At 42.8% G+C, this 22873-nt stretch overlaps 1 protein-coding gene across 4 annotated transcripts in view; it reads left to right on the plus strand.

Annotated features, from left to right (window-relative positions):
• Positions 1–22873, plus strand: part of LOC106560319 (coiled-coil domain-containing protein 18) — a 51876-nt gene that overhangs the window by 14102 nt on the left and 14901 nt on the right. For all 4 annotated transcript variants that reach the window (XM_082956970.1, XM_082956971.1, XM_082956972.1 and 1 more), the window contains 6 exons: positions 1111–1188; positions 1272–1388; positions 1745–1912; positions 2869–3032; positions 5449–5612; positions 8885–9098. In XM_082956970.1, the coding sequence (XP_082813096.1) occupies positions 1111–1188; positions 1272–1388; positions 1745–1912; positions 2869–3032; positions 5449–5612; positions 8885–9098 (905 nt within the window). The remainder of the gene's footprint in view (positions 1–1110; positions 1189–1271; positions 1389–1744; positions 1913–2868; positions 3033–5448; positions 5613–8884; positions 9099–22873) is intronic.

The raw sequence follows: 22873 nt of genomic DNA on the forward strand, positions 1-22873 counted from the left end.
AGCAATCGGGGGAGAAGGGCCTTGGTCAGGGAGGTGACCAAGAATGCAATGGTCACTCTGACAGAGTTCCAGAGTTCCTCTGTGGAGATGGAAGAAACTTCCAGAAGTGCAACCATCTGTAGCACTCCACCAATCAGGCCTTCATGGTAGTGTGGCCAGACGTAAGCCACTCGTCAGTAAAAGGCACATGACAGCACGCTTGGAGTTTGCCAAAAGGCACCTAAAGTGCTCTCAGACCATGAGAAACAAGATTGTCTGGTCTGATGAAACCAAGATTGAACTCTTTGGCCTCAATGCCAAATGTCACGTCTGGAGGAAACCTGCCACCATCCCTACAGTGAAGCATGGTGGTGGTGGTGGTGGTGGCAGCATCATGCTGTGGAGATGTTTTTCAGCTACAGGGACTGGGAGACTAGTCAGGATCGAGGGAAAGATGAACTGAGCAAAGTACAGCGAGATCCTTGATGAAAACCTGCTACAGAGTGCTCAGGACCTCAGACTGGGGTGAAGGATCACTTTCCAACAGGACAACGACCCTAAGCACACAGCCAAGACAACGCAGGAGTGGCTTCGGGTCAAGTCTCAGAATGTCCTTGAGTGGCCCAGCCAGAGCCCGGACGGGAACCCCATCGAACATCTCTGGAGAGACTTGAAAATAGCTGTGCAGTGATGCTCCCCATCCAATCTGACAGAGCTTGAGAGGATCTGCAGAGAAGAATGGGAGAAACTCCCCAAATACAGGTGTGCCAAGCTTGTAGCATCATACCCAAGAAGACTCGAGGCTGTAATCGCTGCCAAATGTGCTTCAACAAAGTACTGAATACTTATGTAAATGTAATATTTTATTTTTAATACATTTGCAAATATTTCTAAAAACCTGTTTTTGCTTTGTCATTGTGGGGTATTGCGTGTAGATTGATGGGGAAAAAACGATTTTGTCAATTTTAGAATAAGGCTGTAACGTAACAAAATGTAAAAAGTCAAGGGGTATGCAATGTAGATCTTCACAGATTTATAAATCACACCCACGTCATTGAGTTTGACACAGAACGACACAGCTGGGCATCTCAGTATTAATCTGACTAGTGCTATAATCCTGTCACTTCCTAGGATACAGAGACGAGAGCCAATCAAGACCAGGAGGCCTTGAGAGCTCTCAGAGTGCAGGCAACAGAGTATATTACCAAGGTCAGTCCTTATGAAAACATATGCTATGGCAAATTAGTTATCAACTAAATCAGACTTTTTTTCCTGTATCGGTCCTGTTGCAGGTGAGGTTTTTGGAGACAGCCCTGACAACATGCCAGGATGAGTTGAGCGACTGTATGCAACAGATAAAGGGAGTGAAGGGACGCTACGAGAGAGAGCTGGAGACAAGCGCTAAAGAAGTAGAACATGAAGACCTTCACCTTGCTTTAATTTCCTGTGAAACACAACATTCCAGACACATTGTGTGATATCTGTGGGTGGGATGTTGTAGTCTGGTCCCAGATCTGTTTTTGCTCTCTTGCCAACTCCTTGTCACTTCTTCTCAAGCTGAACATGACAATGTGTGGCATGACCATTCCATAAGGAGTGGGCAGGAGAGCAGACTGGCACTGAGGAATTTGGGAACAATGTGAAGGATATGAGACCCCAAAAAATCGAGGATATGAGACAAAAGTTAAATACATTTCTAACTTGTGAAGTGTATGGATGAAGACTAGTGAAGTTCAAACAGGCAGTTCCAGTGTTCTGTCCCCAGGTGGAGGCTCTGCAGGCAGAGATGAGGGGTAGCTCTCTGGTGTGTCAGAGCTCCAGTGAGCAGAACTTGCAGCTGCAGCACACTGTCCAGAGACAGCAGACCATGCTGCAGGAGAGCACCTCCCGTGTGGCGGAGCTAGAGGACAGACAGGCGCTGTTACTGGAGCAGGTAGACAGACAGACAGACAGACAGATACTTTACTGTCCTCAGAGAGGAACATTATTTCCACAGCCTGTAAGTTACATACAACATAATGAGCCAACCAGCGTCAGAGATTGAACATAAACACAACACAGCAGTACATACAACATTACAGTTTTAATTGAACTCGGTGAATGAACAAATCGACTACTAGAGCGCGTGAGCTGCAGTTGTCATATCTAATGTACGAGTTTGAGATGCAATACAAATGTCTCTATTTGGAAACATTCTTCATTGCTTTAACTGGTACAGTTCTTTATGTACAAAGCCAGCTTTTGTGGGCCAGCCTGAACTTCCTCTAAGGGCCCAGCAGGGTTAATAAAATAGAGCTCATATCTGTTTATAACTGACTGTGCATGCTTGCTGCTCATACTGTTCATGAGTGTTTTGAAAAGCCTAATTGTTTAGACAGATTCCTGTGTTCAAACTGATTACTTTCGGCTTGCAGGGGGTGACTATAGTGCAGGCCGATTTTGTTTCTTGAGCGGATGGTCGCGGGGCCGGAACATAATAATTTGTAGACTGCAAATTGACCACAAGAAGCCCAAATAGAAATAAAATTTGACTAAAACATAATAATTTCAAACGTTGCTTACATTTGTATATGATCACGTGTCTCTCTTATGTGTGGGAACACTTGGGAACAGATTTCCAAACTTAAAATCACTTGGCGCTGATTTCCTGGTGTTTTTACAGTATTTTATGTCCAACAATAATTTAAAAAAATGCTCAGAAAACTTGGGGGGCCAAATAAAACCACTTCCAGTTGGGGAACCCTGGTATAGTGGGTAAAAAGTAACTATTTGTTCAAATTTACAGTACAGTTTAGCAGACCATTTTATTGTCATGGTTTGGAGGTTTGTTGAGAGGGTTCAATGCACACACTGTGTGTGTGTGTGTGTGTGGTGTGTGCATTCCTCCAGGTGGTCCGCTTGGAGAAGGACCTGGAGAAAGAGAAGGTGTTAGCCTTCAAAGAGCTGAAGAGGAGAGACCAGAGAGCCCAGGAGGCCATAGAGGGACTGCAGGAGGCTAGTCAGCAGGCAGCGAGACATGAGAGAGAAGCCCTGGAACTCTCCAACTCTGTCACGTGAGACTAGTTTTTACTCCCTCTACTATTCTCTACTCGTCTCTGCTCTAATCTATGCTATTCGACTCTACTCTAATCTATGTTACTGTACTCTACCAGGGTTTGAAACTGTGACAAACTCTTGCGTTTGTGAACGTTTGACTTGGCAGTGTGACACCAATTTTTAATTAGGCACTAGGGTGCCTGTTTATTTTTTTGCTGGTCACATTAGTTTTTCACCTCACTCAAGATTCAACCATGATTTGGTCAAACGGTAAAGTACATTATCCACATGATTCCTGCCCTGTGGCTTGTGCATGTTTTGCTGGGGCCTGTGGCTATGATGAGCGAGCCACTCTGTCCTTTCCCAGGGAACAAAATGCTCCTGGAGAAAAAAAGTGTTCAGATTTTTAAAATCCGATTGCTGGGGATAACACAGCTATCCTGTTGTCACAGTTGAAGAGGGGAGGTTCTCAGCTTTCTGTTGGTATCATTTTTATTCCTGAACTCTCAATTTTGACCTCAATAGCAACTATTCTTCAACCAAGATATTTGATATGGCTTTCATACAGAGTGTGTGAAATGTTGCGCATTTGCTATTGCAATTGCATAGGCATAATTGAGCTGTAGGCTACAACTGCAACGTTTTTTGGACTTGACATTTACTGTTAGATTAATACATGGCTGCCAGCATTGGGTATTATGTTTAGTGTTACCGATCAAGCTAATGTGTTTTGAGATTTTGCGTACTCAGGTGGTGAATTAGCCCAAAATAAATGAGCCTAGAATATTAGTGCACATGTAAAGATGTAGGCAAGATTGTCTCTATTGAACAAAATACAATTCAGAACATTCTGGAGACCTATTTTAACAGTAAAATGTAACAATAATAGCTTATTTGTCAAACCAAAATTCATGACATTCACTGGATTAGGTTGCAGAATATCTTGAATCATGTATTCTTTCATGGACATGTTAGATTAAAGAAGTTTATTTATTTATGTATGTATTTATTACCATCTCAGTAGTTTACACCTCTTAAAAGCACTTCGAATGACCTTTGTAAGATGATTACAAATATTTTAAATTGTGTGAACTGTGAAAAATATTTGATGCAACCAAATCATGGGCTGGTGCCACCAACTGAAAAAGTTAGTGGTACCAGTGCCACCAGGGGAACATGTTGGTCTGCTCTACTCTATACTACTCTACTGCCAAGAACTGCACTTTACAACACTGCACACACACGACCGCTATTAAATGTATCATTTTGACTTACTCTACTGAAACAAGGCTGCTTGTTGTTCTTGAAAATGTTATAATACTGTAATAAAAATTATAGCTACAATTCCAAGTATAGCTTTTTACCAATGCTCAGACACAACAGTAAAGCTTCATTCAAGAGTCGGTGGGTGGAAGTTCTATCAACATCTGACTTCCATCACCAAGTGATAAGTCTTGTCTTGTACTAATCAAGCTAGTTACTGATTGCACCAGTCTAGTGATTAGGAGTCAAATGAAGCAAAGTCAAACACATGCATGCCTGCAGTAAGGGGAAGTCTATATAAACTGTCTAATTCCTGATAAGGAATTATGTTTAAGTTAAGGTCCCATATGGGTTTCGTTAAACTAGATGCCTTTGTAAAGATGCAGGTTTTGACAACATACTGTACTTTATTATGAAAGACCAAACAGAATACAGTGCAATGGACATCTTAACATTGGATTGGACGTTATTATGTAATTGTGTAATATCAGTTGTTTGTTTATAATCGATAGTTGTCAGAGCGCTCCATTGTTTGTTGTTGGGTGGCTGCATTATAAGGCCTCTTTCAGCTGCTGAGAAGCTGGGAATGCATTTGATATGGCCAGCTTAACTCCCTGAGTTACTTTGACCTTGGCATCTCCAACTGTCATGTTTGTCATTTTCATGAATACAGGCTTGCCTAAATAGACTTGTGCTGAGTTAAATGTTCTCCTTCAACATTGAGCCTAATGTCTGGTTGAGTGTATAATGTCAGTTAGCTGCAGGGCTTGGTGAAGCCAGTCTTCTGACTATAACGCTCTGTTCTCAGTATTTGTTGTTTGGCGACTGTGCTCTCTGTTAGGGGTATATAAGCAGTCTAGATAGCCCATCCCCAAAAGATCAACCGGAGAACAAACACAACATACTATAGACCAGTAGAAGGGAAAGCTTAGAGATGTTCCATCCTGCCCAGCTCAGTACAGGCCAGGGAACCAGGACACGCACAATATCACTGTTATACTTCTCCAGACATCCCAAACCTTTTGTTATACTCACTTGGTTTCTGCATTGACAATTATCATTGTAATCAGTGCAAGCGACTTTAGGGTGACAGTTTACAGACATAGCGTGCCTAGTAGCCTTGTGCTCCTGTTGTTGAGAGCCAGGGTTTGTCTGTGTCCTGTCCTGCAGGCAGTTGTCAGAGGACATGAATAAGGTTCAGGGAGAGCTGAGTGAGCGAGAGCAGCAGATGCTGCTTATACGGAGAGAGAGCGACACCAAGACCTTACAGCTCTCTAAGATGGAGAAGATGCTAGCCGAGACCAGAGGAAAGCTGGACAAGAAGACAGAGTCTGGTACGGAAAGTAAAGGGCGGGACAACCGAGACAATATGGGTCTGTATCAATATCCTTACTTTAAGTCACTGAGCTTCTTCTCTGAAATGCATGAGAACTGCATTGTTTTGGTTATATGGATAAACTATCATAGAAGGATTAAAATGTGCTCTTAGAAAAGGTCGTTCCTAGAACCGTAAAGGGGTTCTTCAATTGTGTCCATAGGTTGGGAGAACCCTCTGAAAGAAACTATTTTTTTTGTTCCAAGTAGAACCTTTTCAAGGTTCTACGTCAGGGGTGGGCAAACTTTGGATCCGGCCTGTGAGCCCATTCAATCGCCCCCCAAAAATTATTTTGGGGTAAACACTCCAGGCCAATCTTGAATGTCTCAAACTAAATAGAAAGTATGTAGCTTTAGAATGGACCTACATGCTTTTTTTGTCTGGCCCGCAAATGGCTTTTGACAAACATTTTGAGAGAGAAAAATCTGTGTGGCCCTCTGCTGAATTTTGAAATCCCAATGTGGCCCTTGAGCCAAAATAATTGTCCATCCCTGTTCTACGTGGAACCCTTACAGGATCCCTTACACCACTAACAGGTTCTAAGTTCGTAGAACCTTTTTCACCATCAAAGGGTTCTACCTGGAACCAAAAAGTGTTCTCCTATGGGGACAAACGAAGTACCCTTTTTTCTAAGTGTAGTTATGTGACAGTGCATGTGCCCTTGATGATTGATTGATTTAATTTATTGGATAATTATTGGGTAAGTATTAGGCTGCTCCAGATGCATACAACATAAAAAATCTAAATCTAAGTATCTACTTTTGATAGCAATTAACTTTACAGAGTAACTAACTGTCTGTGTTCAAATGTTATTAGTCACATGCGACGAATACAACCTTACAGTGAAATGCTTACTTACGAGCCCTTAACCGACAGTGCAGTTTCAATAAGGAGCCGTAAAAATTAACAATATATACAGGGGGGTGCCGGTACAGAGTCGATGTGTTTGGGCACCGGTTAGTTGAGGTAGTATGTACATGTAGGTAGAGTTAATTAAAGTGACTATGCATAGATTACAACAGAGTGGCAGTGGTGTGGAGATGGGAAGGGGCAGGGGAAATGTGAATAGTCTGGGTAGCCATTTGACTAGATGTTCAGGAGTCATATGGCTTGGGGGTAGAAGCTGTTTAGAAGCATCTTGGACCTAGACTTGGCGCTCCGGTACTGCTTGCCGTGTGGTAGCAGAGAGAACAGTCTATGACTAGGGTGGCTGGAGTATTTAACCATTTTTTTGTCCCCAGGGATGTACTGGGCTGTTCGCACTACCCTCTGTAGTGCCTTGTCGGTCGGAGGCCGAGCAGTTGCCATACCAGGCAGTGATGCAACCGGTCAGGATGCTCTCGATGGTGCAGCTGTAGAAGCTTTTGAGGACCCATGCCAAATCTTTTCAGTCTCCTGAGGGGGAATAGGTTTTGTCGTGCCCGCTTCGCGACTGTAATGGTGTGCTTGGACCATGTTAGTTTGTTGGTGATGTGGACACCAAGGAACTTGAAGCTCTCAACCTGCTCCACTGCAGCCCCGTCAATGAGAATGGGGGGCGTGCTCGGTCCTCTTTTTCCTGTAGTCCACAATCATCTCCTTTGTCTTGATCACGTTGAGGGAGAGGTTGTTGTCCTGGCACCACACGGCCAAGTCTCTGACCTCCTCCCTTTAGGCTGTCTCGTTGTTGTCGGTGATCAGGCCTACCACTGTTGTGTCATCGGCAAATTTAATGATGGTGTTGGAGTCGTGCCTGGCCGTGCAGTCGTGAGTGAACAGGGAGTACAGGAGGCGACTGAGCACGCACCCCTGAGGGGCCCCTGTGTTGAGGATCAGTGTGGCGGATGTGTTGTTACCTACCCTTACCACCTAGGGGGCGGCCCGTCAGGAAGTCCAGGATCCAGTTGCAGAGGGAGGTGTTTAGTCCCAGGGTCCTTAGCTTATTGATGAGCTTGGAGGGCACTATGGTGTGGAACGCTAAAGCTGTAGTCAATGAATAGCATTCTCATATAGGTGTTCCTTTTGTCCAGGTGGGAAAGGGCAGTGTGGAGTGCAATAGAGACTGTATCATCTGTGGATCTGTTGGGGTGGTATGCAAATTGGAGTGGGTCTAGGGTTTCTGGGATGATGGTGTTGATGTGAGTGCTACGGGTCAGTAGTCATTTAGGCAGGTTACCTTAGTATTCTTGGGCACAGGCACTATGGTGGTCTGCTTAAAACATGTTGGTATTACAGACTCAGACAGGGAGAGGTTGAAAATGTCAGTGAAGACACTTGCTAGTTGGTCAGTGCATGCTCACAGTACACGTCCTGGTAATCCGTCTGGCCCTGTGGCCTTGTGAATGTTGACCTGTCTAAAAGTCTTACTCACATCGGCTGCGGAGAGCGTGATCACACTCTTCAGATACAGCTGGTGCTCTCTTGCATGTTTCAGTGTTATTTGCCTCAAAGCGAGCATAGAAGTAGTTTAGCTCATCCGGTAGGCTCGTGTCACTGGGCAGCTCTCGGCTGTGCTTCACTTTGTAGTCTGTAATGGTTTGCAGGCCCTGCCACATCCAACGAGTGTCAGTGCCGGTGTAGTACGACTCGATCTTAATCCTGTATTGACGGTTTGTCGGAGAGCATAGCGGGATTTCTAATAAGCTTCTGGGTTAGAGTCCCGCTCCTTGAAAGCGGTAGCTCTAGCCTTTAGCTCAGTGCGGATGCTGCCTGTAATCCATGGTTTCTGGTTGGGGTATGTACGTACAGTCACTGTGGGGACGACGTCATCGCTGCACTTATTGATAAGTCAATGACTGATGTGGTGTACTCCTCAATGCCATTGGAGGAATCCCGGAACATATTCCAATCTGTGCTAGAAAAACAGTCCTGTACCTTAGCATCTGCTTCATCTGACCTCTTCTTTATTGATCTAGTCACTGGTGTTTCCTGCTTTAATTTTAGCTTGTAAGCGGGAATCAGGAGGATAGAATTTGATTTATACAAGTATCTTCTTTTTATAGCAATTAACTTTACAGCGTAAGTAACTGTCTGTGTTCTGATGCTATCCCTGTGTATTTTAGCAACTTTTAGATCTTCTTTGTCTGAGCGTCTGTGTCTTTAGGGGCCACTTTCCAGGTCACAGATTAAGCAGAGTCCTTGATTTAAATGCGCGTTCAGAATCTCGTCGAGGACTAGGCTTTATCTGGTGTCATCTCTCCCTCTGAGTGACTGTTTCTAACCTTGTTGTTCTTTGGGCCTTGTCCGGTTCAGTCCAGGATCTGGAGGAGAAGGTGTGTTTCACCAGGAAGGACAGGAGGAACTCCCTCCACCGCACCCAGCTGCTGGAGAGCCAGATGAAGACGGTGAAGGGAGAGCTGGTGGACACACTGGACCACCTGCAGGAGCTACGAGACCGGTTGAGACGCTCACAGGCCAACGCAGAGCAGCGCAAAGTTGACATGGAGAAACTGCAAGCAGGGATGAGGTGAGAGAGCCCCAAATGCAAACAGTCCTGTCCGTTGGCCTCATCTTGTGTTCCTACAGATGAGTTGGGCAGAAGCCCCTTCATCCCTCTCCCAAGTCATTTAGTACCTGAGGCTCCATTTGGTACCTGGTACTTTGGCCTCTCACTTCACTCCTTTTCAACAATGGGTCCATAACACCTCAAGCTTGAAGCTTGACGACAAAGCTGAATCCAAATACTTTTTTATTTGTAAAAATGTATATTGCCTCAAAGTAATGTTAAAATAATTACTGTATCTGTCCCCAAATTATCTGCTCCCAAATTATTTGAAATACTTAGCTACTTTGCTTTTGCGGGCGCCGAAGACGTGGATGTCGATTATGGCAGCCCCCCGCACCTCTGATTCAGAGGGGTTGGGTTCATTGCAGAAGACACATTTCAGTTGAATACATTCAATTGGACAACTGACTAGGTATCCTCCTTTTACTCAGTTTTTTTGTGACTTGATTTTCGTTGGGGGTTGACAAACACTGTGAACTTATTTCAGCTCCTATTCCCAGCACTTCTTACCCTGTCTGGGTTGTGTGGGAACTTGGAGCCAAACCAGAGTGTAAATTATTACCAAAGGACTGTGCTACAAGCCAATGGGAAAGAAGCAAAAATATGATGACCATGGTTCTGTTTTTAACTTGTGTAAAATTAGATAAACGCTGTGTTGCTTCTGTGGTGTTCTATTGTCAAGGGTTGTCCAAGGTTATGTGCTTAAAGTAATTTTCCAGGGGACAAAGACTGAACGTGGCTGTGACCCCACTCTCCAAGAGTGTCTCAGAGGGAGTTGGGATATGCAAAAAACACATGTCCAATTCACACATGCGTATTAATACACACTTGTACATGAAACGGGAGAAATATAATCATCCTAATTAGTTATTATTATTAGTGGGGCTTGCGAAGCAAGAGTCCCCACTTTAAAGGTTAGCCTAATTTCAGGTTATGCGACAAAACAAATAGTCATTGTGTAGAGAATCATTGTACCATCTAACAGCTTTGAAATATATTCTCCATAACAAAAAATATTGTATTTTCAGAAGTTTGAAGCTATTGTACAAAACTGAAAGTAAACGCAAAAGCAAACTTAAGAATGGGAAGCATAGAAATAGCGCACGTAGAACAGATCTACTGCTTCGTAGACTTGCTTTCATCGAGAATGACAGATCTATAATGCACATTTCTATATGGATTTGGTCGGGTCGCCCAAAAAGTTACATATTGCCGCTTTAAATCTTTGACATTCTTCTGACTTTTATTATTATTTAGAAAGCTACTCCTACACTGTTTTTAAAGCTAGGAACGCCATTCAAACTTTAACATGCATATCGGTCTGGAATATTGTGCTTTATCTTTTATACTTTTTAAACTATTAAGCTACTTCTCTGCTAATCAAATCTGATGTCGGTACAGAAATATCTGCTACTAACAATACAGCTGTTTTAGTAACTGCATAAACTGTAATTTTTTTATCACGTTTTCATAACATTAAATGCCTTATGAAATAATGACAGAAAAAAGCTTGTTAATGGAAATTTCAAAGCCCAAAATAGTGAACATTCAATTTCCAAAATATAAAAATATTCCATTGTCTCTGTCAGGTCCACATTGGGTAGATATCAATAGGAAATTACTGTGAAATAATACTAAATTTCAGTTGTGTATATTACTTTTTCCATTGCCTTAGTCATTTAACCTCTGCTCAGGCAGTAGCAGCCAGACAACATTATCTCTGTAGCCTACTCCCCATACTGTTCTGTCTAGTCATCCTGTCTACATTTACATTTAAGTCATTTAGCAGACGCTCTTATCCAGAGCGACTTACAAATTGGTGGATTCACCTTATGATATCCAGTCATTCAAAGAAGATAAAGTATACTTTCACAAACTGTCTATCCCTCTCTCTCGTCGGTGTCTTGTGTACGTTCCTCTCTCATGCGGTCTATGCAGTCTGTGTGTATCTAACCTACGTAGCAGGTGTAAAAGTGTATACATCTCTAGGTGGGGTTTATGACTTTGTGGCTGTGGTAACTAGTCACGACCTTGCCTGAGCCTCCAAAAAACTGCCGCAGTGGATTAATGGAATTCAGGTAATTGAACGGACGTCGGTCAATTAGTTGTTTAATAATCTGGAGAAAAAATCTAAATGTTGGTTAATCGCTCAGTACTACATCTTGGTCTACTTCTCTGCTGTTCAAATCTGGACTCAGAACATGATTATCTCCAATCAAAAGTTACAGATGTTTAGAGGAACTAGCTAACATCAGCTAACAGCTCTCTCATTTCATAATTGAGTAGCCCAAATGGAGCTGTTGCTATGGATACTAACAGACGCAGAGGAGCACGTGGCAGCACAGGCAAAAATTGACGAGGGTGAAGAGGGCAAGGCAGCCAAGGCAACAGTGCATCGTCCTACTTCTCAGGATCTTGCCTCGTGCTCTAAATAACTAAACAGACTATTTTGACTGTCTGTAAAGAGCGAAGCTGTCTCCGTTCACTCGCTTAATATTTCACCCGATCACTTCTCATTGCTGCTCTTTCAGTTTTCACATGCAACAACTGTAGTTTAGACACTAACCACAACTACTGAACCACGACTAGTGACCACAACCACACAACTACTGAACCACATACCTACTTACCAAAACTAATGACCACAACTACTGACCACAACCGCAAAATGGCTGACCACAACTACTGAACCGCACACCAACTTACCAAAACCACTGACCACAACTACTGAACCACACAACTACTGACCACAACCACACAACTACTGCCCTCAACTACTTACGACAACCACAAAACTACCCACCAACAGAACAGTAATTGTAACTCTTGAACCATTCAAGCTAGAGATACCAAATCAGCTTTCACATGTTCAGGCTATCCTATCAACCAACCAATCTTTTCCATCTACTCACTTTTTCAACAATAACCAGTCACCACCATTATTACGGCAGACTATACCAGTACTGTAACTTATTTCAAAACCATACATAGTGTACTTTAAAACAAGCTAGCAAGCACAGCATTTTTCTTTCAGGACACTTTTCAGCGTTAGCTTAAAGAGTTTATTTATTAGATAGAACTACAGCTAGCTATCAGGTCAACATACAAACATTTTCTGTACATAGTTCTTCAATTACCATTTTGTTTTAAAGAGCTGTCATCGCTAGATGCACCATCATATTTATTTCCCCAAATAATAGCCTAAAACTTTAATCATTACATAATTCAACTAAACTCAAACTTCATTTACACTGAACATTTTACAAAACGAAATTACTGTGCATCTAAAGTGCATTCGGAAAGAATTCAGACCCCTTCGTTTTTTCCACATTTTGTTACTTTACTACCTTATTCTAAAATGGATTAAATAAATAAAAAATCTCATCAACCTTATTTACATAAGTATTCAGACCCTTTGCTATGAGACTCGAAACTGAGCTCATGTTTCCATTGATTATCCTTGATGTTTCTACAACTTGATTGGAGTCCACCTGTGGTAAATTCAATTGATTGGACATGATTTGGAAAGGCACACACCTGTCTAATATAAGGCCACACAATTGACAGTGCATGTCAGAGCAAAACCAAGCCATGAGGTCGAAGGAATTGTTCGTAGTGCTCCGAGACGACAGGGTTGTGTCGATGCACAGACCTGGGGAAGGGTAGCAAAATATTCTGCAGCATTGAAGGTCCCCAAGGACGCAGTCCCCAAGGACACTCCAGCATTCTAAAATGGAAGACGTTTGGAACAACCAAAAGACTCTTCCTAGAGCTGGCCACCTGGCCAAGCTGAGCAATCGAGGGAGAAGGGCCTTGGTCAGGGAAGTGACCAAGAACCCAATGGCCACTCTGACAGAGCTCCAGAGTTCCTATGTGGAGATGGGAGAACCTTCCAGAAGGACAACCATCTCTGCAGCACTCCACCAGTCATGCTTTAATGGTAGACTGGCCAGACAGAAGCCACTCCTCAGTAAAGGCACATGACAGCCCGCTTGGAGTTTGCCAAAAGGCACCTAAAGGACTCTGAATGACTATGAGAAAAAAAGATTCTCTGGTCTGATGAAACCAAGATTGAACTCTTTGGCCTGAATTCCAAGCGTCACATCTGGAGGAAACCTGGCATCATCCCTACGGTGAAGCATGGTGGTGGCAGCATCGTGTTGTGAGGATGTTTTTCACTAGCAGGGGCTGGGAGACTAGTCAGGATCGAGGGGAAATATGAACGGAGCAAAGAACAGAAAGATCCTTGATGAACCTGCTCAGGATCTGACTGGAGTGAAGGTTCACCATCCAACAGGACAACGACCCTAAGAACACAGCTAAGACAACGCAGGAGTGGCTTCGGGACAAGTCTCAGAATGTCCTTGAGTGGCCCAGCCAGAGCCTGGACTTTAACCCGATCGAACATCTCTGGAGAGACCTGACAATAGCTGTGCAGCAACGCTCCCCATCCAACGTGACAGCTTGAGAGGATCTGCAAAGAAAAATGGGAGAAACTCCCCAAATACAGGTGTGCTAAGCTTGTAGCGTCATACCCAAGAAGACTGTAATTGCTACCAAAGGTGCTTCAACAAAGTACTGGATAAAGGGTCTGAATACTTATGTAAATGTGATATTTCAGCTTATCTTTATAAATGTCCTAATACTTTATGAATTCACTGTATTTATCTGAAACCTACAGCATGAATGATTGAGTTGCTTTGCTTTCCTAAGAGTGTTGTCCACGTGATCCTGCCTTTTATTCACATCTTACAGAAGATCACTTCGTATGTCTTTATGATTTCAGTTCACGTGCAGAAACTGTAGTAAAGACATTTTTATGATCTAACTGCCCCACAATCCAGAGTAATATGGTTGATATAGTAGTCTATAAAAGTAATCAGACCAATTATTTAACTTTGACTAAATGTAACTGCTTTGCTTTGGAATAGTAAATAAACTTTTTAAAACCTCTTCCATTACCACGGAAATACTTTTTAAAGAGCTACTGGGCGGCAAGTAGCCTATTGGTTAGAGCGTTGGGACAGTAACCCAGATCCGGCAAAGTGAAAAGTCTGATGTGCCCTTGAGCAAGTCACTTAACCCTAATTTGCTGCAGGGGCGCCTTATTACTATAGCTGACCCTGTAAAACAACACTTCATTGCACCTACCCAGTGTAAGGGACAATAAAAACAAAAATATACAGTTGAAGTCAGAAGTTTACATACACTTAGGTTGGAGTTATTAAAACTCGTTTTTCAACCACTCCACAAATTTCTTGTTAACAAACTATAGTTTTGGCAAGTCGGTTAGGACATCTACTTCGTGCATGACACAAGTAATGTTTCCAACAATTGTTTACAGTCAGATTATTTCACTTATAACTCACTGTATCACAATTCCAGTGGGTCAGAAGTTTACATACACTAAGTTGACTCTGCCTTTAAACAGCTTGGAAAATTCCAGAAAATGTCATGGCTTTAGAAGCTTCTGATAGGCTAATTGACATAATTTGAGTCAATTGGAGGTGTGGATGTATTTCAAGGCCTACCTTCAAACTCAGTGCCTCTTTGCTTGACATTATGGGAAAATCAAAAGACCTAAGAAAAAAAATGGTAGACCGTCTGGTTCATCATTGGGAGCAATTTCCAAACGCCTGAAGGTACCATGTTCGTCTGTACAAACAATAGTATGCAAGTATAAACACCATGGGACCACACAGCCGTCATACCACTCAGGAAGGAGACGCATTCTGTCTCCTAGAGATGAACGTACCTTGGTGCGAAAAGTAAAGATCAATCCCAGAACAACAGCAAAGGACCTTGTGAAGATGCTGGAGGAAACGGGTACAAAAGTATCTATATCCACAGTAAAACGTGTCCTATATCGAAATAACCTGAAAGGCCGTTCAGCAAGGAAGAAGCCACTGCTCCAAAACCGGCATAAAAAAGCCAGACTACGGTTTGCAACTGCACATGGGGACAAAGATTGTACTTTTTGGAGAAATGTCCTCTGGTCTGATGAAACAAAAATAGAACTGTTTGGCCATAATGACCATTATTGTTGGAGGAAAAGGGGGGAGGCTTGCAAGCCGAAGAACACCATCCCAACCGTGACGGATGGGGGTGACAGCATCATGTTGTGGGGGTGCTTTGCTACAGGAGGGACTGGTGCACTTCACAAAATAGATTGCTTCATGAGGAAGGAAAATTGTGGATATATTGAAGCAACAACTTAAGACATCAGTCAGGAAGTTAAAGCTTGGTCACAAATGGGTGTTTTCCAAATGGACAAAGACCCTAAGCATACTTCCAAAGTTGTGGCAAAATGGCTTAAGGACAACGATGTCAAGGTCTTGGAGTGGCCATCACAAAGCCCTGACCTCAATCCTATGAAAAATGTGTCGGCAGAACTGATAAAGTGTGTGCGAGCAAGGAGGCCTACAAACCTGACTGTTACCCCTGTTCTGTCAGGAGGAATGGGCCAGAATTCCCCCAACTTATTGTGGGAAGCTTGTTGAAGGCTACCTGAAACGTTTGACCTAACTAAACAATTTAAAGGCAATGCTACCAAATACTAATTGAGTGTGTAAACTTCTGACCCATTCGGAATGTGATGAAAGAAATAAAAGCTGAAATAAATCATTCTCTCTACTATTATTCTGACATTTCACATTCTTAACATAAAGTGGTGATCCTAACTGACCTAAGACAGGGAATTTTTACGGGGTGGGTGTGTGTGTGTGTGTGTGTGTGTGTGTGTGTGTGTGTGTGTATGAAACAAAACTATGAAATAACACAGATGGAATCATGTAGTAACCAAAAAAGTGTTAAAGACAGCTTTGCACACTCTTGGCATTCTCTCAACCAGCTTCACCAACAGTCTTGAAGGAGTTCCCACGTATGCTGAGCAATTGTTGGATGCTTTTCCTTCACTCTGCGGTCCGACTCATCCCAAACCATCTCAATTTGATTGAGGTCGGGAATGTGGAGGCCAGGTCATCTGATGCAGCACTCCATCACTCTCCTTCTTGGTCAAATAGCCCTTACTCAGCCTCCTCCATACTTTACGGTGGGAAATACACATGTGGAGATCACCTGTTCACCCACTCCTCGTCTCACGAAGACACGGCGGTTGGAACCAAAAATCTCCCATTTGGACTCCAGACCAAAGAACAAATTTCCACCTGTCTCATGTCCATTGCTCGTGTTTCTTGGCCCAAGCAAGTCTCTTCTTATTATTTGTGTCCTTTTTAGTAGTGGTTTCTTTGCAGAAATTTGACCATGAAGGCCTGACTCACATAGTCTCCTCTGAACAGTTGATGTTGAGATGTCCGTTACTTGAATTTATTTGGGCTGCAATTCCCGAGGCTGGTAACTCTAATGAACTCTGGGTCTTCCATTCCTGTGGCGGTCCTCATGACAGCCAGTTTCATCATAGCGCTTGATGGTTTTTGCAACTGTACTTGAAGAAACTTTCAAAGTTCTTGAAATTTTCCGTATTGACTGAACTTCATGTCTTAAAGTAATGATGGATTTTCTTTTCTCTTAGATGGCGCCGACAGAGATGGTCGCCTCGCTTCGAGTCCTTGTTTTTTTAGGTATTATTTCTTACATTGTTAGCCCAGGAAAATCTTATGTTATTACATGCAGCCGGGAAGAACTATTGAATATAAGAGCGACGTCAATTTACAAACATTACGAGCAATAATACGACTTTCCCGAAGCGCATCCTTTGTTCGGACCACCACCCAGGACATTGGATCTAATCCCAGAGGCCGACCCAAAACAACGTCGCCGCAGAAGGGGTAAACGGAGCAGCCTCCTGGTCAGACTTTGGAGGCGTGCACACCACCCACCACTTCTGAGTATATTACTCGCCAATGTCCAGTCTCTAGACTACAGGGTGGATGAAATTAGAGCAAGTGTTGCCATCCAGAGAGACATCAGAGATTGTAACATTCTCTGTTTCATGTAAACACAGCTCTCTCGGAATATGTTGTCGGTGTCGGTACAGCCACCGGGTTTCTTCATGCGTTGCGCCAACGAAATAAACATCTCTCTGGGAAGAACAACTCATGGTGTAATCATAGCAACATACAAGAATTCAAGTCCTTTTGTTCACCTGACCTAGAATTCCTTACAATCAAATTCCGACCACATTATCTCCCAAGAGAACACTCTTCGATTATAGTCACAGCCGTGTATAGCCCTGGGTCTCGACCCCGCCCTGTGCAACTGGGTCCTGGACTTTCTGACGGGACGCCCCCAGGTGGTGAGGGTAGGAAACAACATCTCCACTCCGCTGATCCTCAACACTGGGGCCCCACAAGAGTGCGCTCTCAGCCCTCTCCTGTACTCTCTGTTCCTCAATGACTGCCTGGCCATGCACGCCTCCAACTCAATCAAGTTTGCAGATGACACTACAGTGGTAAGCTTGATAACCAACAGCGATGAGACAGCCTACAGGGAGGAGGTGAGGGCCCTCGGAGTGTGTTGTCAGGAAAATAACCTCAAACTCAACGTCAACAAAACAAAGTAATGATCGTGGACTTCAGGAAACAGGGGGGTGCTCCCTCTGCTATCTACATCGACGGGACAGTAGTGGAGAGGGTAGAACGTTTTAAGTTCCTCGGCGTACACATCACGGACAAACTGAAATGGTCCACCCACACAGACAGTGTGGTGAAGAAGGCGCAACAGCGCCTCTTCAACCTCAGGAGGCTGAAGAAATGTGGCTTGTCACCAAAAACACTCACAAACTTTTACAGATGCACAATCGAGAGCATCCTGTCGGGCTGTATCACCGCCTGGTACGGCAACTGCTGCGCCCACAACCGTAAGGCTCTCCAGAGGGTAGTGAGGTCTGTACAACGCATCACCGGGGGAAAACTACCTGCCCTCCAGGTCACCTATGTCACAGGAAGGCCAAAAAGATCATCAACGACAACAACCACCCGAGCCACTGCCTGTTCACCCTTCTATCATCCAGAGGGCGAGGTCAGTACAGGTGCATCAAAGCGGGGACCAAGAGCCTGAAAAACAGCTTCTATCTCAGGGCCATCAGACTGTTAAACGGCCATCACTAACATTGAGTGGCTGCTGCCAACATACTGACTCAAATCTCTAGCCACTTAATAGTAAAAAATTGGATGTAATAAATGCATCACTAGTCAATTTATACAATGCCACTTTATATAATGTTTACATACCCTACATTACTCATCTCATATGTGTATATACTGTACTCTATACCATCTACTGCATCTTGCCTATGCCGTTCGGCCATCGCTCATCCATATATTTATATGTACATATTCTTATTAATTCCTGTCATGACGTTGGCCTGTGGGTAAAGTTTATGACCCCCCCCAATAAATACCTTTCTCCCTTCCCTCTCTCTCTGACTCTACTGAATGACTCTTGAATAGCCTTTGTTAAACATAGAGAGTCTGGGAACATCAAACAAGTGGGGGGAAAGGAACCATATTTCGGTAATAGAACCAGTTGAAAATATGCATTGGTACTTAATGTATACGATGTCTGTTCGGTTGTCATCTGAGACATTATGACTGATGACAGGATGACAAATTGTATCTGGGAAATTCTACACATTCTAGTTATCAGATTCACATGGAATTGTTGTGCAAATTAAATGTTTGAATATGAAACTATTTGTGATAAGATTAAATGTAATTTTAGCTTCCAAATGAGAGAATTGGGTTTTCATAAGGTTAGAGCCCTGCTCAATCAGTGGCCCGCCCCTGTGAAGAGACATGGGTTATAAACTATGAAACACACCCTTCTCTCCCTCCACTATATAAGCCCTTGACGAAAATGTAACCTCCTGTTCCGAGGACGATAGGACAATGGCCCATACGTTAAAAAGGACTAACATGTCAACTACAGAACTAAGCCAACCTCAGCGTGAGCTTTGGTTGTGAATGGTATGAACTTTGAACTCTTATTCACTGAAGAAGTGAGACATCCTAGCCGTTGAGTTAGCAACAGCAGCTGTAAACGTGGGCTAGGAAAGGACGGATGACGTATGCAGTCTAACACACAACGAAGATACTACAACATTTACAATTTATCACCAGAGACATTCTTCCGAGAACAGGAAGATCTCTGTTGGGCAACACGGCCAGCATCTACGACCAACCTACCGAAGCGCAGCTCAGAGTAAATGTTTATTGCATTTTCCTTTTCCAAATGGGCGGTAATTTAGAATGCATAAGATACTGTATTTACGATACCACAGCTTCTCCCTTTGTTCCTCAGTCTTCCCGCTCTTTCATTCAAGCCCAACCCCCTCTCTTTGTGTAACCAGCCGTCATATAGTTCCGTCCCCCAGGGAAGTTTTCTGTATGACATTTGCATTCTGTGTATATGTAATTCTGTGTGATTAGTTAGGTATTTAGTAAATAAATAATTAAACCCAATTTTGTATTGCTGATTCAACTTGTTAGCCAGGGTTCGTGAAGATAACCAAGAATTTACAACTTTCAGATGAGACTGAAATAAGGTGATGATTAATATTGACTGCTATTGATGTAAAATATTACTAGGTCTTTTTAAGAGTTTATTCGGAAGATAACAGCTCTATAAACACTCTTTCGTGGTGCCCCGACTTTCTAGTTAATTACATTTACATGATTAGCTTAACCTCTTACATCTAGACGTTCCGCTAGCGAAACACCTGGTCCAATATCCAATGATAGGCGTGGCGCGAAATACAAACTCCTCGAAAATCCGAAAACTTCCATTTTGCAAACATATGACTATTTTACACCATTTTAAAGACAAGACTCTCCTGTATCTAACCACACTGTCCGATTTCAAAAAGGCTTTACAGCGAAAGCAAAACATTAGATTATGTCAGCAGAGTACCCAGCCAGAAATAATCAGACACCCATTTTTCAAGCTAGCATATAATGTCACAAAAAACAAAACCACAGCTAAATGCAGCACTAACCTTTGATCTTCATCCGATGACACTCCTAGGACATTGTTATACAATACATGCATGTTTTGTTCAATCAAGTTCATATTTATATCAAAAACCAGCTTTTTACATTAGCATGTGACGTTCAGAACTAGCATTCCCACCGAACACTGCCGGTGAATTTACTAAATTACTCACGATAAACGTTCACAAAAAAATTACAATTATTTAAAGAATTATAGATACAGAATTCCTTTATGCAATCGCGGTGTCCGATTTTAAAATAGCTTTTCGGTGAAAGCACATTTTGCAATATTCTGAGTAGATAGCTTGCCATCACGGGCTAGCTATTTTGACACCCACCAAGTTTGGTACTCACCAAACTCAGATTTACTATAAGAAAAATTGGATTACCTTTGCTGTTCTTCGTCAGAATGCACTCCCAGGACTTCTACTTCAATAACAAATGTTGGTTTGGTTCCAAATAATCCATAGTTATATCCAAATAGCGGCGTTTTGTTGTGCGTTCAAGACACTATCCGAAGGTTAACGAAGGGTGACGCGCCCGGCGCGTTTCGTGACAAAGAATTTCAAAATATTCCATTACCGTACTTCGAAGAATGTCAAACGCTGTTTAAAATCAATTTTTATGCGATTTTTCTCGTTAAAAAAAGCGATAATATTCCGACCGGGAGTCATTGTTTTCGTTCAAAGACTGAAAATGTAAACATGGAGTCGTCTCGTGCACGCGCGCACCAGTCTCATTGTTCTCAGATCGACCACTTACCAAATGCGCTACTGTTTTTCAGCCATGGCCTGCAAAGTCATCATTCAACGTTCTGGCGCCTTCTGAGAGCCTATGGGAGCGTTAGAAAATCTCACGTTACAGCAGAGATCCCCTGTTTTGGATAGAGATGATCAAGAAGGCCAAGAAATGGTCAGAGAGGGCGCTTCCTGTTTGTAATCTTCTCAGGTTTTGGCCTGCCAAATGAGTTCTGTTATACTCAGACACCATTCAAACAGTTTTAGAAACTTTGGAGTGTTTTCTATCCAAAGCTAATAATTATATGCATATTCTAGTTTCTGGGCAGGAGTAATAATCAGATTAAATCGGGTACGTTTTTTATCCGGCCGTGAAAATACTGCCCCCTATCCATAACAAGTTAATCAGGTAATATTAATTACAGAGAAAGGATTTTATAGAATAGCATGTCATATCACTTAATCCGGCATAGCCAAAGACACAACATTCCTTTACACTTGTGTGTGTATAAGGTAGTTGTTGTGAATGTGTTAGATTACCTGTTAGATATTACTGCATGGTCGGAACTAAAAGCACAAGCATTTCACTACACTCGCATTAACATCTGCTAACCATGTGTATGTGACCAATAAAATTTGATTTGAACTTCACAGATCTTCTTTGTAAAGGGTTTAAACACTGTTTCCCATGCATAAACAATTAATGAACATGCACCGGTGGAACGGTTGTTAAGACACTAACAGCTTACAGACGGTAGGCAATTAAAGTCACAGTTATGAAAACTTAGGTCACTAAAGAGGCCTTTCTACTGACTCTGGCATCTCAATCCCATTGAGCATGTCTGGGACCTGTTGGATCGGAGGGTGAAGGCTAGGGCCATTCCACCCAGAAATGTCCGGGAACCTGCAGGTGCCTTGGTGGAAGAGTGGGTTAACATCTCATAGCAAGAACTGGCAAATCTGGTGCAGTCCATGACAAGGTGATGCACTGCAGTACTTAATGCAGCTGGTGGCCACACCAAATACTGACTGTTACTTTTGATTTTGACCCCCCCCCCCCCCCCCCCCCCCCTTTATTCAGGGAGACATTATTCCATTTGTTAGTCACATGTCTGTGGAACTTTGTTCATTTTGTCAGTTGTTGAATCTTATGTTCATACAAATGTTAAGTTTACTGAAAAATAAATACAGTTGACCCTGAGAGGATGTTTATTTTTTTGCTGAGTTTATGTACATTCCTCCCAAACTGCAGGGCACCATCGTTGCTTGGATGGTTCCAGTGTCTTGAACAGCCGCAGGGGGCATTTGTCTGACTGCGTCTGAAATGGCACCCTATTCTCGATATAGAGCTGTTTGACTAAAGCCCATTGGGCTCTGGTCAAAATTAGTGCACTATTTTTAGGGAATAGATTGCCTTTTGGGATGCTGCCTCTTTCTGTTTTCCTGGTCTTCTCTCTCTGGTTAGTGTCAGCTGAGTGTCTCCGAAGCAGCGCTCATGTTCTAACTCTTAACCCCGTGGCAAAGATGTGATCAGAGTAAATTTAGCATTGTGTTTTTCTCCCACACAGACAGCAGCATCATATGCTAGAAGGCTATCGGCTATGTTTATCATCTCCTGTCCTTGATCAAAACAGTTATCACTGATGTTATTGTACAGTTAGGGTTATCACAAATGTTTAACTTCAGTGAAATTAGAAAAATACCCTAGTCCTTCTGGATTTAGATTTTCTGGATATTGGGGTTTTGTGCCGAGCTCTGCTTGTTGATACACTTTTGGGCCCTTGTGTGTGCGCGATAATGTACTTTTACTTCGTACATTTTCCCTGACACCCAAAAGTACTTGTTACATTTTGAGTGTTTAGCAGGACAGGAAAATGGTCCAATCCGTGCACTTATCAAGAGAACACCCCATGTCATCCTTACTGCCTCTTATCTGGTGGATTCACTAAACACAAATGCTTCGTTTGTAAATTATGTCTGAGTGTTAGAGTGCCCCTGGCTATCCGTAAATTTAAAAAAACAAGAAAATTGTCCCGTCTGGTATGCTTCA

The sequence above is a fragment of the Salmo salar genome, chromosome 10 (genome assembly GCF_965601325.2).
Source record: "Salmo salar chromosome 10, fSalSal1, whole genome shotgun sequence".
Classification (NCBI taxonomy): domain Eukaryota; kingdom Metazoa; phylum Chordata; class Actinopteri; order Salmoniformes; family Salmonidae; genus Salmo; species Salmo salar.